The sequence below is a fragment of the Nyctibius grandis genome, chromosome 1, assembly GCF_013368605.1.
Source record: "Nyctibius grandis isolate bNycGra1 chromosome 1, bNycGra1.pri, whole genome shotgun sequence".
In the NCBI taxonomy this organism is placed as follows: domain Eukaryota; kingdom Metazoa; phylum Chordata; class Aves; order Nyctibiiformes; family Nyctibiidae; genus Nyctibius; species Nyctibius grandis.
Window position 1 is genome coordinate 96,074,910 of NC_090658.1, and position 20,017 is coordinate 96,094,926.

At 37.8% G+C, this 20,017-nt stretch overlaps 1 protein-coding gene across 1 annotated transcript in view; it reads left to right on the plus strand.

The window, feature by feature from the left end:
- COL12A1 (collagen type XII alpha 1 chain) overlaps positions 1-20,017 on the plus strand; it is a 105,337-nt gene that overhangs the window by 12,928 nt on the left and 72,392 nt on the right. The window contains exons 6-14 of the mRNA XM_068409744.1: positions 652-708; positions 1,409-1,672; positions 1,786-1,950; positions 2,396-2,569; positions 3,399-3,689; positions 3,901-4,503; positions 5,893-6,165; positions 8,466-8,738; positions 9,669-9,941. Of these exons, the coding sequence (XP_068265845.1) occupies positions 652-708; positions 1,409-1,672; positions 1,786-1,950; positions 2,396-2,569; positions 3,399-3,689; positions 3,901-4,503; positions 5,893-6,165; positions 8,466-8,738; positions 9,669-9,941 (2,373 nt within the window). The remainder of the gene's footprint in view (positions 1-651; positions 709-1,408; positions 1,673-1,785; positions 1,951-2,395; positions 2,570-3,398; positions 3,690-3,900; positions 4,504-5,892; positions 6,166-8,465; positions 8,739-9,668; positions 9,942-20,017) is intronic.

The window sequence follows — 20,017 nt, forward strand, 5'->3', positions numbered from 1 at the left end:
GGATTGGAAGGGACCTCGAAAGATCATCTAGTCCAATCCCCCTGCCGGAGCAGGATTGCCTAGATCATATCACACAGGAAGGCGTCCAGGCGGGTTTTGAATGTCTCCAGAGAAGGAGACTCCACAACCTCTCTGGGCAGCCTGTTCCAGTGTTCAGTCACCCTCACCGTAAAGAAGTTTTTCCTCATATTTACGTGGAACCTCCTGTGCTCCAGCTTGCACCCATTGCCCCTTGTCCTGTCAAGGGATGTCACTGAGAAGAGCCTGGCTCCATCCTCATGACACTTGCCCTTACTTGGCTTCCCAAACAACGATGGGAAAATTACTTATGATGAGCTTCCCTATGTGTTAGAGAGAGGTAATATTGGTATTTCATCCAAGGGTGTTGCAGTTAATTTTCAGGAAATTACTGTACAAGATGTACAAATACAGAAGATTCTTAATTATTTGCATTTTCTTATTTTCTGTTGCCCGGAATGCTATGTTGTCAAATCTGTAAGTACAGGAGTTATGTTCACAACTTGCATTTGCGTTTTCATGTTCTGAGGCTTGTCGGATTGGTGTCTCTAGTACCCTACATGCTTTTCTTTTATGTTTACAAATTTAACCTGTTTTCCTCCACTAATTCTCTCTGTGTTGTGCTTTGTGCAGTTCAGACAGGTGGTCCAGGGATACCAGAGGAAAAGAAGGTTGAGGCTCAATTACAAAGTAAGGTGTTTGTCTTTCAACTTATCTGACGTTTTAGAGATAAGTGAGGTCTAGCTCTAGGGCCCCATAAAGTTAAACTGTGTTCCTGTGTTGCCTAGCAATGAAGTTAACTTGTAAAATTGTCCAGAGTTAAGAAAACTTGGGAAGGGACTGGGATGGAAGTAAATTAAAGCCTCATTGAAAGAATAAGGTGCAAAGTTGGTACTGAAACTAGGAATTTCATGCAACTAACTCGAGCAAGTCCATGAGTATCTTAGTCCTATTAACAAAAGACATTGTGCTGTGGATAAAAGGCATTGCAGAAGAACCTGTGCAGCTATTATGGTGAGATAAAGATGCAAAGCAAAAGTGGTAACAAAATGAAATGTCCCTATAACATCAAAATGTTGCAAGTTTTGTACGTGAGTTTTCATCTGCTGTGGCATAACAGATCTTGTGGAATAGTGTGAGAGTTGTCTCAAAACTGAGTATCTAGGTGACAGTTCCCTTTTGGTAATGGCAGCTAAAAGGCTCATATGGGTGTTCAATTATGTGAATAATGCTTCCCCAAGTAAGATATTCCAGATAAAAATATAAATCTATGAAATATGTGTTTGTTTTGGCTTTTAGCTATGAAGTTTCTGTCAGACATGTCTCACTGATATGTAAGAATGCAATTGCTCATTTACTAACAGAGATTTTTATTTTTTTTGTGTTCCAGGATGCTCCATAAGTGCAATGACAGATTTAGTTTTCCTGGTAGATGGTTCATGGAGTGTAGGGAGAAATAACTTCATATATATTCTGGACTTCATGGTTGCCCTTGTATCAGCTTTTGACATTGGGGAAGAAAAGACGAGAGTTGGAGTCGTTCAGTACAGTTCAGATACAAGAACGGAGTTCAATTTAAATCAGTATTTCAGAAGAAGTGATCTTATTGATGCAATTAAAAGGATACCTTACAAAGGTGGCAACACAATGACAGGTACAGATTTCCCACATAGGTGTTTATTCAGCATTTCATTTTATAATTTAAATTTGCTTTAAATCCTAGTTCATTCAAGCCTAATAAAACACAACTTGTGGTGTTGGTTTTAGGTGAGGCTATTGATTACCTGGTTCAAAACACCTTCACTGAATCTGCTGGAGCAAGAAAAGGCTTTCCCAAAGTAGCAATTGTCATTACGGATGGAAAATCTCAAGATGAAGTTGAAATTCCTGCAAGAGAGCTTCGCAACATAGGAGTTGAAGTTTTTTCTTTGGGTATGTTGAGTTTTTCTAATGATTGACAGATTAACATTCCTAAAGAAGTAAGTTATAGGTTTTACAGATTCTGTATTTCAAGATTTTCACTATGCTACTCTTTCCATGTGTGTGCCTTGAAATGGGTCGTTTGTGCCCTCCAGAGTGGAACATACCAGTTGTGTCAATTCAATAGTAATTCTGTAGCTCCTACATGGAGATTAAGATGACTGACAAGCATAGTTTTGACATATTGGTCTTATTGAAGATAACATATTATTTTCTCGGGTTGAAAATGGAGTATGTCACCTCATTGCATTAATCATTATTTTGTAGTTTGGTTATTGATAATGACAGAAGACAGAACAGAATTAAGCTCAGCTTTACCCTAGGACGTTCTGATACTTTCACAGGTGTCTGTAATTTTATGGCCACTTAACACAGTCCTGTCTGTTGCAACTTCTAGGAATCAAAGCAGCAGATGCAAAGGAACTCAAGCTAATTGCATCTCAGCCTTCACTGAAGCATGTGTTCAATGTGGCTAATTTTGATGGAATTGTGGATATACAGAATGAAATTATCTTGCAAGTGTGCTCTGGTGTTGATGAACAACTAGGTGAACTCGTTAGTGGAGAAGAAGGTGAGATACTTTATATAAATGTTTTTATTGACTTCAGTTTATGGTAGTGTGTATTTAAGGGGCCATCCCTGCTTCCTTTGCTTTATTTCTGGAGTTTGATCCATTGCCTCATTTAGCAAGTGTGGAACACAGGTCTCAGCTTTGTGCATTTAAATGCAGGAGAACAGAACATGTGACGCAGTAGATTTGGAATAGCTCCATTATTCCATAGTTTCAAGGGCAACACAATGATATGCGTTTATCAGAGTCTCATACAGTCAATTTGGATACTGGCATAGCGTCTATGGAGAAATGTACTAAAGGGAAAAACCTGCTTGGTGAAGGGGCAGAATATGTAATAGGTTAAGAACCAAGGAATAAAAACTGGAGAATGCTGAGAAAACACAAATGTCAAGCTGTATCGTTGATGCTTTCTGGCCCTGTAAAATTCTAAGTAACTAGTTATTCTTTGACCAAAACGGCAGCAGAGATGACTCCACTGTCATAGTGCTCTGCTCAGGTCTGCATTTGTTCACACTGTCTATTGTGTTTCTGTGGGTGTAGCTCTCACTTCTGGTTGAAACAGTATTAAAGCAAGGCAGCATTTCTCCTGGAACTTCTACTACACTTGGAGGACCACAAATGCATTGTTTATATTTCTACCCTCACACTGATCCCTCATTTGGACTGTCCTGTAATTCACTTCTGTTTATTTATGCTAAAAAAAAAAAAAGGATTTTTAGTAAAGATAAAGCAAAGATGACTAAATTTATTCCAGAGATAAAAATGTGGAAGAAAATCTGTTCATAATTGTAATTAATGTTTTGGGTTTGCTTTTGATTTCTTTCAGTGGTGGAACCTCCTTCAAATCTGATGGCCACTCAGGTCTCCTCAAAATCTATTAGGATCACTTGGGATCCATCTCCAAGCCAAATAACTGGCTATCGGCTGCAGTTCATTCCAATGATAGCAGGTGGAAAACAACATGTACTGAGTGTGGGTCCTCAGACTACTGCTCTGAATGTTAAAGATCTCTCTCCAGACACTGAGTATCAAATTAATGTTTATGCAATGAAAGGACTGACCCCCAGTGAGCCAATAACAATAATGGAAAAAACACAACAAGTAAAAGTTCAAGTGGGTGAGTTAAGAGCTACTATGTTATTTTTTTTGTTGTTTAAACCTCTGATGCTTGTTTTAATATAATACCTTTATTGATTATGAGAAACAGCTTTACTTAGAATGGTTTATTTCCTTTATAAGCAACTGGGTATAATACACAAACTGCAGATGCAATTATAATGCTGTGGCTATTGAATACCTCTTTATAGCAGTGATTCTTTTTTTTACAGAATGCTCACGTGGTGTGGATGTAAAAGCCGATGTTGTGTTTTTAGTGGATGGTTCCTACAGCATTGGTATTGCCAATTTTGTTAAAGTAAGAGCCTTTTTGGAAGTGTTAGTTAAAAGCTTTGAGATATCACCTCGAAAAGTACAGATAAGTCTTGTCCAGTACAGTAGAGATCCCCATATGGAGTTTTCTTTGAACAGATACAACAGAGTGGAAGACATAATTCAGGCTATTAACACCTTCCCCTACAGAGGTGGATCTACCAACACAGGCAAAGCGATGACGTATGTAAGGGAGAAAGTATTTGTTACCAGCAAAGGATCAAGACCAAATGTGCCAAGAGTCATGATTCTTATTACTGATGGAAAATCATCAGATGCTTTTAAAGAACCTGCAATAAAGCTGAGGGAGGCAGATGTAGAAATATTTGCAGTTGGTGTGAAGGATGCAGTGCGTACAGAGTTAGAAGCAATTGCATCACCTCCTGCTGAAACCCATGTTTACACAGTGGAAGATTTTGATGCTTTTCAAAGAATATCATTTGAACTTACACAGTCTGTCTGCCTACGGATTGAGCAGGAACTGGCTGCTATAAGAAAAAAATGTAAGTAACTACTATTACGTAGAGACATGTAGAAAATGTAATGAAAAAAGGTCTGAACCAATGTTTTATGTGTTGTGCTTGTAGTTGCCTAAAGAATTGATGAAATTGTCCATATACAAATGATAATTTTAATAATTGAGGATTTAGTTCTCATTTTCAAACATATTAAAAGCAAGGGGAAAAATTAATGAAGATCAAAAAAATTATTGGAGAAATATTTTTTTCCCTCCCCTCCTAGGTATCTAGAAAGTTATTAAAGTGTGTGTCTATCAGGAATGACCTTAGTGGATGTGCTGTGCTTTTACACTCAATAATGTCTTGAGTAAAACAGTTACTTACTAGGGCCATTCTTCTTTAGCTGCCCAAAATGAGGTAGCTAGTCTAAGCTTGTCTTTTAGAAGTTCAAAGGCAATGGAACAACGCTGACACCTCCAGACCGTGATTTGATTAATTTTTAGGGTAAAATGAATGGCCATCTGAAATGGTCTTAGCCAAGACAGTTTGAGACAGCAGATGCTAGGTGATATTGATCTCAATCTAACTGTAAAGACTGCGATGAAGTAGCACATGAAATCCTTCACAAGCATCCAAATTTGGTGAGCTTGGATAATGTATAATTTTCAAAAGATTTCTGAATGACCAACTGTTGGTCAGCTAAAGTTACTTATGATTAGTTGCGCCCTCAGTGTCCCTACCTATGTTTAGTACAACACTAACATTGAATAGTCCCCAGTATTGAAAACCCCACTCTCTTTAAAAATAAGCCTTTTGTTTCAGGATAGCTTTGAGGAACAAACCAGCAAAGCAGCCTTTGTTTTAGAGGGCTCAAGCAGTCTTAACATCCCCACTGTTAGGCTGACTAGGCCAACCAAAACAAGCCCAGGATGACAGGTTTGTGTTTGTGCCTCATGTCAAGTTCCTTGTTTCCCCTTTGACTCCAGTAGTGAAAAAATACTGGGATTTATTTTGTCCTGTTTCTAAGCTAGATCTGCAACTAGCCAAGGATTCTCAGTTCCCATTGAGGGCATAATGTTATTGTTGTTCATGGGACATATGAAAGAGGAAACCCAACTTGATTATCAGATTCTAACTTAAGTTTTCATAAGTACATTTTTTTTTAGATGTACTGTTCTCCTTTGATCTAGAAATCACTGAGTTGGTGCTTTTACTCATTGTCATATGATTTGAGACAACCTAGATATGATCTTCATGAAATTTGATAGCTATAAGCAAGTATAGAAAACAAATACTGTTGCATGTGTAACAAAATATCTGTTCAATTAGAATAAATCAAGTTATTGAAGGACATTTTTCATTTATTTTAGAGATTTTGTGTTAAAAAATATTCTAGCAAGTATGCCTTATCTGTGCATTTTTATTTCTGTACAGCTTACGTACCTGCAAAGAATATGGTCTTTTCTGATGTAACATCTGACAGTTTCAAAGTGAGCTGGTCTCCAGCTGGATCTGAGGTTTTGTCCTATCTCATTAAATATAAAGTAGCAGTCGGTGGAGATGAATTCATTGTTTCAGTACCAGCTTCAAGTACTAGCTCAGTCCTCACCAACTTGCTCCCTGAAACTACTTATGCAGTCAGTGTGATTTCTGAATATGAAGATGGTGATGGCCCTCCTTTGGATGGAGAGGAAACCACCTTAGAAGGTAGGCTTCCCATTATTCTCAGACACAAGAGAGTCATATGTTCAGATAAGAATTTGCTTAATTGAGAGAATGGGTGTATGTGGAACAGCAAGATAAGGCTGAGAAGCTGTACTGGTATGCAGGATGAGAATAAACATTGTTGTCTCTCAATGCATTTGGTAAAGATATAAAATTCCAATAATAGGCCAACATTAAATTGTTAAGATTGGATTTTATTTCCCCTGAAAGTTGGATGGATGCTGTGTTTCTCTGCAGTGGCCTATTTTTGAATTAAATGGTGTGTTGTCAATAAATTCATTGGCATGTGTAATATACACTTAAGTTGTACTAGGTGATCATTGTAGGCCCCTTCCAACTGAACTATTCTATTCTATTTGATAATTATGACTGATGCTGGAATGCATGTTGACTTTAATACATTTAAAGTCAAGCATGTACCTGTGTAATTTGCTCTGTCTACATCTAACTTACATGAATAGAAATTCTGTTTTATATACCACAGGCTTAAAGGGGGCTGAGTTTTTGGTCAGCTGTTTCTAAGCAGAACTTCATGGGTCTGATCCAATAACTCTTACTGATTCAAAACTTCCATTAATGTCAGTGTGAGTTTATGTGACCAATGGCTGTAAATTTAAGCATGGCAGCTATATTTTTTCTTGATAGAGTTGCCATGATGCATTTCCACTGATTTAAAGGAGAAGGATGACAGTAAATTTGATTTTCTATTCCAGTAGTTGAATACTCAGTCTAGACTAAATCATACTTTTTAAAACATAGATTTACTCTTTTTTCTTTATTCCATGCTGTCATTTGTGACCTTTGGTGATGTAAATGGTTCCAAGGCAGCAAAAGAAACAGCATGGAAATTTGTTAATTGCTCTTTCCTCTTAGGACTGATAGAAATACACATTTATAAAACAGCTTAGTTTGGATGTTAAGTTTGGAAGATACAAACTTAACTTTCTCTGTTGGTGTGCATATTTCCATGACTCTATGGAATGGAAATGTTTTGGCCACACATAACTTTCCCTTATGAAAACAGGCAAGCTCTTGGCTGGTAGAATATGTAGCTTGTGAGCGTAAAGGACAGGAGAAGGAATAGCTTTAATAAAAATAATCAGTGTTCCCATGTCGTAACTGATACTGCCTTAAATAATTGTGAGCATCTTGATCTAATGAAATCCCAACATGTCTGAGAAGACAGAGTTCTTCTGCAATCATGTGAACATCAGCAGCTCTCCATGCAGCTCTAGCTAACAATTTGGGCCAGACAGCTTTCTTGGCAACTCACTTTGGTTTCAGGATTTTAAAGAATTTGAAATTGAGTGTTGTGTTTCTGATTAGTAGAAAACAAGTTTGTTTCTTTCAAACTAGGATTATTAATTTCTCCACTCTTAACAGGTCTGTAATTTAACACTGAAGAACAATGCTTTTGGCATATAAAGTTCCAGCTGAATTATACTTTAAACAACAAAAAACAAAACTCTTTTTGCCTAAATAGCAATGCTACATACTGCTAGGCAACTTGCAGTACAGTAGATACTAATGTATGTCAGAAGGGTCAAGTCCTTCTTTGGTGTGCCCACTGACTTCATATGAAATGACCTGAGCTGCTATATCTTTTGTCAAGGAGCAGGCTAGGTTAAATGATTCACCACAGTTTTTCCTTAATTTCTGGCAGAACAAGCTATTTCTTGTCTTTGAGTTTGAGACTTAATTCAGAAGCCTTTTTTAAACATTAGATGCAACTCGTATTGCGATGAATGTATTTTTTGTTGTGAAAATTTAACTTAAAGAAATAGAACTCTTTTAGTGTTTTTTTTTCCTGTTGCATTTAGCTTGGTCATATTTTTAAAACAGGAGAGCTGCCTGTGTGTAGTCAGGTGTATCTGACAGCTGTCTGTACATGGAGGTGGTGCAGAAGCAAATGGCCACAGCAAAGAAACCTGTACACTTTGTTCTATTAAGAAATTTCCCCACTGTGCCCAAATGTTGCTTACATAGTTTAGTTCTGCTGTTACCGCTAAACACAGTCAGACTGTCTTAAGTTTCACAAGCGGTTGTATAAACTGGGATTACTGTTCTTTTGGGGACAGCTTTGTTGCACTGCTGCTTGTAACTCTGGCTCTAAATTTTCAGAAATGACTAATGGTTTGTGTACCTTAAAACAATGGGAGGGCAACATAAGCTGTTGTTTTGGTAAACTGGATGAGGTAACAGGATGGTTGGAATGGTTTCACTTCAGATACTACTTGATTAAAAGCAAGTATTTACAAATTGTATGTGTATGTTTTTTGTAGTTAAAGGTGCTCCTCGAAACTTAAGGATAACAGATGAAACTACTGATAGCTTTGTAGTTGGCTGGACTCCAGCTCCAGGACATGTCCTACGGTACAGGCTTGTATACAGACCACTTACTGGAGGAGAAAGGAGACAAGTGACTGTCTCAGCAAATGAAAGATCAACTACTCTGCAGAACTTGATCCAAGATACAAGATATGAAGTATCTGTTATTCCTGAGTATCAGTCTGGGCCTGGGAATTCACTGAATGGATATGCAAAAACTGATGAAGGTACATAACCAATGCTATGAATATAGTAAGCTTGAGAAGCACTCCCTGCATGCTAACATATTCCTACTGAAAAGAGAATAACCCATATGGGTCACATGTATTATCCCAGATGAACAGAGAATTATAAAATTATTCAAGCCTAGTTGAGAGGTAATTTAAGACAATATAATTTATCAAAATTGTAGTATTTAATTTTAAAATGCAGTCTATTGAACCTGCAGCACCTAATATGGCAACATAACTTGCATGAAGAATCTACCTGTATGTTTAATTAATTGCCCTCATGATTCTTCATATTGTCAATGATATAAATTATATTTCTTTTCAGCAAATTCAGACCCTGTTTGCACTTTGTTCTGAATGGCTAGCAAGGAATGAATGAGACAGTTAATTTACTGAAGTTATCACTGTAGCCTTAGCTTGTATGAAAATGTATGATCCTTTAACAGGTATCATGCCTTATTAAAAAAAATCTGAAGAGTACAGAGACTGTACGAATGTCCTGATCACTGGTGAAACATCACTGAGATTTTAAATGTTAGAAATCAGAAAATCTATCATCAAAAAGAACTCTGTAGGAAACCATAATGTATCAATTTCACATTTCATTGGTGGTCTGTGACTTTATTCTGCATGTTGAAGTTGAGCATATATTCAGGTGCTAGTATGCATAAGTGTTCGAGGATTGAGCCTGTTTTAAGAGAAAAAAATAGGAGCAAAAGGACTTTATTGAGCATTTTTGCCTAAGGAGGGTGGGGATGGAATTGTACAATCCTGATTACAGTAAAGTTATACTGTAGCAGTGTTAGTGCAGGCTATTCAGGAATTATTTTTTTTCAGCATTAAATCCTATGTTGTGGTAACTTGAAAAAATAAACCAATAAGTGAAGCTTGCTTCAACTTGTTTTCAACATCTTTTGACATGTGCAGTCCGAGGAAATCCAAGAAATTTGAGAGTTTCTGATGCTACAACGTCAACAATGAAGCTATCTTGGGGTGCTGCTCCTGGCAAAGTGCAGCAGTACTTTATAACATACACTCCAGTCGCAGGAGGAGAAACTAAGGAAGTGACTGTGAAAGGTGACACTACCTCTAAAGTGCTGAAAGGCTTAGACCAAGCCACTAGATATGCATTGACTGTGTCTGCCTTGTATGCCTCTGGAGCAGGAGAGGCCCTTTCTGGAGAGGGAGAAACACTTGAAGGTAATTATTGTTTTTGTACAATCATTCATTTATTTAATTGATGTTTAAGGTGTCTTAAACTGTACTGTCTTCCTGAGTTTTCTGTAGAAGTAAATATGTGAATGAAAAATAGGCATAAAGACATTCTACTTTACAGGGGTTTTCCAATCCTACTGTCCATCAGAGAAAACAGTGGGGTCAAATCACTAGTTGTGGAGGGGACTGACTGTCTTGAAAAAGATAATGCCAGAAGCACCAACCAAAACTGACTGTACTTCCACATCAGCCTCAGTGAAATATTTTGTCTTAGAACTCTCAACTTCTGAGCAGTTTTAGTGGCAGATTGTTCTTAATGTAACAGGTTTTAAGTTAAGGGGTTAAAGTATCTCATCTGTTTGAAATCTGCAGGGTTCTACAGTACAGAGACTGAAAGATGTTCAGGGGACCATTTTTGCATTAGAGAAGAGACATCTAGTCTTAGGCATAGGAATAATGAATCATATCCTGCTTTTAACTAATAGGAGTAAGAACCCGGAGCTGAGCATTAACAGAATGTTGGCAAAAGCTAAGTCAAAGCCAAAGACTTTCTTATAAGGAGGGGAGGCTGCTCTCACTCTGCCTTTGAGCAGAGAATTTCTCAGACTTGCCCTCTGTGAGCATTCTCAGTGTCATCTGTTAATTGTCAGAGGATAGGGAAAGCTGCTTCCTAGGCCATGAAAGGAAGTGTGACTGTGCTCTATGCTGGCCAGGTGTGTATTGCTAAAGTCTGGCACTGCAGCTGTGTAGGCATGGCACTTGAAAACATCTTATAGATTAATTATGTGGAATTAAAACTCATCCATTGATGCTAATGGACTTATAGTAGGGATATACTTGGTTCTCAGTTTCTCCATCAGTTTAACTTTTTGTTTATGACATAAGTTAGGAAACAAACCAGAAAACCTATTTTAAATAGGAAACTGAAAAAAAAAAAAAGTGTTCCAATGATTCACCAATGCACTGAATTCATCCCGCTAAAACTTAGGCACTTATTTGAACACTGCAGTTTTCGGCATGGGCTCTCTAGGATTCTTCTGTGGTCAGTGAAGAAAGGCAGATACTTCCAGAAGGCAGGTAGTCCATCTGAGATCTAATTTTTCCTTCAAAGGAATATATCTCTGTCCATTGACTGTAGAAGGAGCAACTGAGAGCTAGGCACCAACCCCCTGCCCGCCTCACTACCTGAGTCTCGGACAACAGTCCAATCCACCTACTTTCTCTGATGGCTGCACTGTGTCTCAGTGTATCAGGCACCTTGCAATTCATGATGAAAGTTCCCTAACTCGCTCACTTTCACTACCCGTGCAAGATCCAAAATCCTCCTTTTGTAGGAGAAAAGAACCTGTCTCCTGAGATCCAGATAAAGGAGAACAGGTAACTGGATTCTACCTGTATCCTCCAGAAAAGCCAGAGGTGATCAGGACTTAGAGAACTTCTCTGTTGGTGGTGGTGCCGTTTCCTTTTGTATGGTATTCTACTAGGTCTAACACTTTTTTGGGGGGAAGAGGGAGCATGGAGATGTAGGCCTTACTCAGTTTGTGAGAGTTTGAATTCACATCTTCACATCTTCACATCCCACACAAGGCTCTAGTGTCCTTTACTCTTTCCATTGAACCTGAGTCACTGTACATCCTGGAATGCAAATTTTACTCTCAGAACAAGAGCAGACTGGATCCCAAGTGGACAGAAGAGCCTGATATCCCTGCTTTTTTTTTTTTTGTGTGCTGTCAGTGGAGAGAGGAATGCCTGGTCTTCATTTGCAAATCTTGAGAGGCGTCTGTCTCTCTGTTAAACAGAATGAATTTTCCACTTCCTTATGGATAGAGCCTCAAATTTTAGTGAAGGCTGACCAAGTTAACTGTTTACATTTGGTGGTAAGGTTTTTGTTGAGTATCTTTGTAGTAAAGCCATGAGAAACCCTTTATTAACATGGAGCTTTGGAGAGATCAAGTGTGTTCCAAATTCATAAAATAAGCTTAGCTTTTACCCTATCATAAAACTTAAGCAATAGAAAAGTCTTTTAAGGCATTGCCTAGAGCTTCAGTTAAAACACATTCTAAATAGAGACAGCAGTGAATGAAATACAGCAGAATCGAAAAGACAGAGTCATCAGAAAACCAGAGTTCAGTCTCAGGTAGAGACTGTCTTGTTCTTTCAGTGCTCCCCCTGGCCCCAGGAGGACTCTGATTCTGATTTGGACTTTCTGCAGTGATAAACTGTCAATAAGAAGAGTCAAAGAATTTAAAAGGGTAGTTGACTATAGCTCAGGAATGCGTTTATATGCAACCAAATGGAGTTTAAAATGGATGTTGCACTTAAAGGGACACAGAAGCATTCCTGTAAGAGGTTTTACTCAAAGTAACCGAATTTAAACACCTTATGGTCAAAAATTCTGTGACAGATTTTGTCTTGTGGTAAATATGAATAAATGAGCATCCTGCCACTTAACTGAATTACTTTTTATTCCGTTCCTCAGCTGGGAGAAAACCAAATTAAATTTACTTTTATCATTTTGACAGATATAGCTTTGTGACTCAAACGCATATCCTTTGAAGATTCAGATGGATTTGAAAATCCTATCAGGGGTGCACTCCCAGAAAAACTTTACTCTTTGTATAAGCTGTCTATTAAATTTTTCTTGGCTAGATAGAATGTTAGTAAGAGCATATACAGATGTCAGTCATTGCAGGGTGATCAAAGGTAAAGAATAGAATACAAATTTCTGTTTGCATGACAGCAGAGGCCTAACTCATGATGTTTCCTCATGGAACATCCACCATGTATTTCAGTAATCAGTATATCTGCAGTTTCATGAGGTAATAAAAAAACTTGAATTATGCCAAAACTCTTTGGATATGATCCATAGATATTTTAAAAGACCCTCTGACTAATGGCATGACAGGTTCTCAGAATATCTGTTGAAGTACATATAAGACAATATTTCACTGTATGGTACTGCCTTACCTCATTGAAGGATAAAAAGACAAAACTTTTGAGGAAAACCGGACAATTAAGAATAAAAGGGTTGCGATTTTGGAATTGAAAGGTAACATTCAACCTTCAAAACTCGAATTTTAGCGGAAAAAAGAAGTGATGCTGCCTGTGAAGCTAAAATAAATATGGTTGGACTCAGCTGAAAAGTTGCACAGGTCAGTGAAGTGAATACTTGACTAACTATTAGGTGAAATAACTTGTCTGACTGAGGCTGGGAATGGGACAGATCTTAACTCCTGGAGAAATAAACTTATCAACAGTAATGACAAAAAAGCTGTGAAGGGAAGCATAAAAATGTGTTTAGTATTTCAGTTAGTTTTTCAGTATTTCGGTTAGTTTTTCCATGAGCCATAGTGTCTGGGAAACAAAATAGTGCAGTGTGTGTTTTTCATTGCCAACAGCAGTGAAGTACTGAGCACCTAAGTATTTTCCTGTATCAGGAATCCCAGTGGGGCTTGCTTGATGTCTTCACCATATGAATTCTCACCAAACCTATTCAGTCAGTGATGCCATAGTTGCTGGCCACTTCAGTTCATCATCATATCAAGAGCTAGGCTTGAGATTGCCTTTCAAACTGGGATGGTTGTTAGTTTATGGTATTGATATGTAGTCTAAGAGAAATCAGTCTGGGTGTAGTGAACCTTTCAGCACTAATAGGAAAGTGAGAAAAGAGCAGCTGTATACAGTAGCTTCTCCAACTATTGTATAGTCAAGTGGCAGGAAATGAAAAATCCAAGCTCTCAGATGTTTATGGAATTTTACTGAGTCACTAAATGGTCCCCTGTGACTAAGTGTGTAGACAAACATTCTTAGTGCCTTCAGTAATGATTTATTTTGCTTTGCATGTAGTAAGAGAACTCACATGGTCAGTTACTGTATCTTGGTTCCAAGGGTAGCAGAGAGAGAAACACTGATAGTTTTTTTAGACTGCTCTAGCAAGATTTGCAAGAACATGTCTGCCTAGGCATTCATTGAAGGTCCTTCAGTTATGTATGTTATCTCCAAAGTATTTTGGAGCAGTTACAAATTTCTCTTGTAAGTTCCTCCTCTTCCCTGCTTTGCTCCGCATGGCAGTTTTTCAGTGCTTTGAAGTGACTTGTTTGTTTCAGGATACTCAGGAAAATCAATCCACACAACCCAGCAATCATTCTATGTACTTGGTATCATTTACCAGCTGGGTAATCTCTGCTTCTCCTATTGTTTTTCTTTTTGCTAAGTGTATGCTTGCCTTTATTGTTTCTCTGCATAAAACAGAGAAGGCAAATATTCCCCCAACTAACTGTAGATAATCTCTTCTATAAGCTGTTTGTGTAGCTATCTGATCCAGCCCAAAGACAAACACATGCCAGAGAATCAGAATTTTATGAACTGTTCACAGACAATACGGTACAGAGACTTTAGCAAATGAGTAATCAGAAAATTACTAATTTCTGAGGCTGCTGTTCCATACGATACAGGTAATCATTATTCAGAGAGAATGGGTTTATTTCTTTTTTGTGTTTGTAGAGCTGGAAAAGGGAAACAATGTTTTTGCCCCTTTGTTGAAGGAGTGTGCTTTCCTTCTTCAGTAACCCAGATTTTTGGAAATTTATAGTGCTCTGATCTTTTATACAGCCTCTTTAGTCACTGGCTGATTTTGTCTGCAGTTATGAAGTACCATCCAGAGGTGAAATTCTGGAGCTTTCTATTTCATACTGCATTAAACATAACCACACATGCAAAATACGTGCTGTAGAAAACTCTCCACTTTTATCCTCTCACTTTCAAAAATGCATGGTGATCCATCCATCACCAGGCAGCTTTGCTTGGAGCCCTTCTATAAAGGTGCCATGAAAATTTTCCTCAGACACATTTGTGTGGCTGTGATTCCCTCAGCTCACACTAAGTCGTTGAAACTGCTAAAGTAAATTAAATCAGTGCAGGCTGCCATTTCCCGTGTGGTGGAATAAGGCTTGTGACAACTGGGGGAACTAAACAAATTAGCACTGATGGTTATATTTGGTGATACATAATACAGATTGAAAAACAAGCAAACAGAAACATCCACAGGAATGCTTTAGGGAAAAGTCTCCTTCTTATCCCCAAACACCCCAAACAAATCATTTCGCTTTCAATTTTTTGGGGGATGATATGATCTTACCCAAGTCATCATACACCAGAAATAAAATACAATGATAAACATGGTGAGGCAGTGAGTGTAAATGTAACAGACAGTGAGCAGTTTACGAGAGCTACTGTTTTTCTAATCTGTTTTATAATAAGAGAGGTGGTTGCAAGTCTGGCAAGAATTTGGTTTTCTGCCTAAAGGCATGCTGTCAGATGAAAAGAACATACTGTACATTAGCTGCTAAATAGATTAACTTTCATAATTTGCAGTTGTTTTTAAAAAGAAACAAATTAATTGCTAGATTAAGCAGTCTACACAGAAATGTTTAATCCTAATGAATGTATGAAAAGTTTGAGAGCTGCAGATCTATTTTATGAGTGTACTTTTGCTGGCAGTTATAGTTTTTCAGAACAGCTTTAAGAATATTTCAGTTACTGACTCTAAGCAGGGGAGTTATTCCACTTTTAAGTATGAATTTCAGAGAAATTTAGAAAAAACTTTTTTTCCAAAAAAAAGATTCAGTGGTTAGATCCCCGTCTTGCTTGCACTGAGAAATTTCAAAGTATTTCCACTTATATCAGTGGAGTTCCTAAGCTAGAAACACTGTTGGTGTAAATGGATGTAATTCTTTTGAAATAAATGAGACTGCTAGTCTACATTAGCAGAGATGTCAACCAATTTTGTTTCTTACCTTTGTACATTTTAGAATAAACAACAAGAGGTGTAGTGTATTACATTCAGGAGATAAATTTGAGGGATAATTATGTCATAGTCTCTTCCCTTTTAGAAAGAGAATCTATGTTTCAGTGATAAAGGCCCCAATCCTGCCATCCCATTTGACGGGTAGCTATTTGTGCTGTGGGAATTAGACTGTACTGAAGCAATATATTAAAAAAAAGTTGTCATGACTGAGTAACTTCTCAGTTTTAAGTTATTTTCTGTTGTATACATTTCTTAGAGATTAGGTTTGGGGATTTGGGGGGGGGCTCTTTTTTTGGTCAGAAAATGGGTAGTAGTTCTTTTGGTAAATAAATGATTTCTTTTTGCCGTTTCTATAGTAACATAAGAATGCTTTAGAAATTAATGACCTCCTACAGACAGAATAGTACAACTTCAAGTGACATTTTCTTACAATGAGGTTTTTAGCATATCACAGGGACTTTACGTAGTGTTCAGACTGCGTAGTGCTGCTTCTGTCCTGACAGAAACAAGGACTCAGTGTCCTCAGGAGAAATAATGCTGTTTCATGCATTTTTAAAATTATACATTCCAAGATTTTTGAGTCTGACATTTGAAAGTGACTTTTGATAACCTGTGGAAAATTATCTTAGTTTTATATAGGAAATCAAATATAGAAAAATAATTAACACGGGAAGGTTGAATCAATAACAAAAAGATATTTCTGGACAGTTGAGAGTAGTGTTAACTACTTAACTGTTGGAAAAGACAGATAAAATATTAAAGGGACTGAGTATGAATTCCTGTTGGCTTTATCCTAGTGCAGGGACTCAGGAGTGCTCTGGCCAAAGTCCCTCTGTTGTGGGTCAGAACTCTCCTGGTTTGCGTCTTCTCACGTTTCTGCATTTCCAGTAGCAGAAGAGGAAGAAACCTGCTCTAACAAGGTCAAGTGAGCATTCCCTTTGTGTAGCAAGTCCTTGACTATGCCGTGCACCTTGTCCACATCCCATCTCTACATGCCTGAGGGCTGGTACTCCAGGAATAATCAGCTACTTTGTGGCTTGGAGGGAGGGATATCAGCTGACCAAAGTGACTGCCTCTTCCCATTCTGAGGAGAGTTTGACCATTAGAGTAAAACCTTAAGGTTTTAAGATGAGATGCTACCATCTTATCTGATGCATGCACTTGGATCCTTGGCGGTGTTGACCTAGACTGCTGACTTAATGGGACAGTCCTGATGTATCCCATTGTAAACAAGGCAGGACTCAGGCCATAAAATTTGGGTATATGTCTCTGCAAGAGAAGGCTCATTTATTTAGTTGATTCTGACCTTTTAGGATGCTGGCTTAGATCAATCCTATGTTTAGCTTAAATGAAACATGGCTCTGCGTGAAATTTACTGCTGCAGGTTGATTTTGAAAGCTGGTTTTGAGAGCACATACAGAAAATTGTTTACACATTGGGCCGAAGTTGCATGTACAACTCCCACTGAAATCAGCTGGAGTTGTGTAAATGTTTCTGAGGGGAAAAGCCATTTGAATAAGCCATTTGATTTTTATGAATGTCAACATTTTAATTTTAGCTGATTCACAGTCTTGTGTTCAGTAACAACAGTGATTGCTGGAGAGCTATGGGAAGTGAGCCAAGTGGACACAGGGAAACTGCTTTAACATTATATCATGGAAAAACTTAATATGGAAACTAGACATTGCAGAAGTCCAGAACTGGGTGTAAAAGCACCTGACTGAAAGTTACCAAGTTAGTTTTTGAGAGTGTGTCTGCACTAAGTGATGGTAGAGATGTGCAAGGCACTGTAGGCAGATTGCAGCTCTGAGCTCAAGACTGCTGAAGAGAATCTGATAGCCTGAAACTGCCAACTGGCTTGCTTGCCCAGGCAGAGGTTTGACCTGTCTGTGCAAGCACTTTGTTTTTCTGTGTACATACCATGCCTTACAGCTTTGCTTACACCAGCTGGTTTGGTGCTCCAGAGCATCATAGGACCTAATGCCTGTTAGGGGATAATTTTCAAAAACCAACTGCTACTTCCTCACTTGCTGATGACTCGGGGGCTGTATGAAGTGGTGGCCATACTTTAACTTCCATTTCAAGTCAGGAAAAAGCAGGAGTCTCTTGACTGTTAACCACTTGTGAGCCAGCCAGCCAGCCAGCCAGCACTTTTTTTTCTTACAGTGTGCATTGTCTTTCCACACTCCTTAGCAATCCTGTTTAAACAAGCAGGCAAGAAGCAGGTGTACAGCAAGCATTTCTGAACACATGGACCAAAGAACAGAATGACCACTTAGGTGTTACAGTTGTAGATTTTTTCTATTTTTTTTTTTTTGTGAACCTTAAGCAAGGTAATTAGGTATTTTGTTTTAATCCAAGGGAAAAATCTCTCATAGGTCTAATTGTATGTTTGCTAGTCACTATGTTATACCAGTGTTACTGTGGAGCATAAATATGTTTCTTGACTCTGAGTGTAGCAGCTTAGATAATACTTGATGGAATTCTAATAATTTAAGACATACAGTTGGACTGCATCTTAAACACAGCTGCTCCCCTTATACAAAAACACTTGTGGGAGATCCAGTGAAGCAGAAAAAAGCTGTTGGTAAACTTCCACCTCACACATGAGGTGCAAATCAAGTTACTGTGTTATGTTAAAGAAATGTTCTTGGTTGCAGTGTAACATATAAAAAGTCTAATTTCCTTTAGTAGGTAAGTTGTCTTGTCAGCAGTTTCCAACTATTTGAAGTAAAAATTTTCCATTTAGTTCTAGTGGTTTGGTAGGAATCCCAGTCCCTTTTCTTTCTCTTACCTTGCCTTATAAAAAAAAGACATTTAGTTCCAAAGGAGATTTCTTTCAGAACCAACATATTACAGTAACTGGTGTTCATTACAGTCCGTTCCAAACAAATTATTTTCCTCTGTTATTTAATGACCTCAATAATGACTTAATCAATAACGGTTTTAAATATGCCATTATTTTTGCAGTGTTTCCAACATATATCATTAGCTGTAGTGTTCAAGAGTAGACTTGCAAAAAATTGTGCTGTGGTAGCAGATACTTTAATACTGAAATCATGTTGTGGCAGAGCCATGTTTTAAAGTAGCCAAAATAAAGTGACTTGTATATTTATATTACATTAAAATATGGAAAGAAAGGTTTTTATTAGGAGACATCTGTGCATTCTATCAAGTTAGGTTTTCCATATTTTTTCCATTTGGATTGCCTTAATATTTTTTTTTTCTTGTATGAAAAAGCCAAGATTTGGGAGTAGAAGCTTAAGAGCAGACAGAAAAATTGGTGTAATTTACTTTTCAAGGCAAATCTTTTTTTCAGGCTTCCAGGAAAATTGATCTTTGGAGTTTAGATTCTGCCCTGGCTTTCATTTAATGCAGTCACTGAATTCAGTGAGAATGCTTGAAGCATGAGCTGAATCAAGCCTTTTCACTATAACCTTTTCACTATATGCAGCTGTTATTGTTGTGAAATGACAAACAAGTGAACTTTACCAAAACGTCTGTATCTTAACCTTTTTTTTGAAGAGGTGCCATAAATTGTGGTGATTTATATTGTGAGGCTAAGAGAGTAGACTCTACTTTTGAAGAGTAAAATTGTAAGAACTGATGCAAAGTTAGGATGGAAAAAGAATTGCCTCCGGAAGAACATGATGGGATGTCCCAAGACTGTGAATTAAAATCAGAAAAACCCCACAACACAAAGGAATTCTATTACATGCTCTATTATCTATATTTGAGAGTCAGCTTCATGATTGGAGTGGTACCCTCTGATTCTGTAATCTTTATAGCTGATGAATCTTCATTATACTGTAAGCATTGTTTTCAGATAGGTTGTTACTAATTTCCATTAATCATGAAGCCAAGTGGGATTCATTGGCTCAGTTTTAATGAAGTTATGCTGGCAATGAGATATTTCCAAAATGAAGCCTTTCTACAGGTAGTTCTGTTTGCTTCTGTGGGATTACGTTTGGGAATGTTGCAGATCTGTGGTGGAAGTGAAAGACAAATGAATATGAAAAGTGAAAACACAGTATATGACTTGGAGCAACTTATTGCTCAGTCTTGGGCTGAAACTACTTCAGGCTTCTGAAAAGAGTGAGGTCTGTTCTTGCAATGAGCCTGAGCAGTGGAAATTGGACAGGTACTGAATTTCTCTGTGTTCAAAGAATTTTGACTCTGGTGCTGTGGTTGCTGTGGTATACTATAGGGATATATTTTTATCAATGCACGTAAAACTTAACTGTGATGCTCTGAG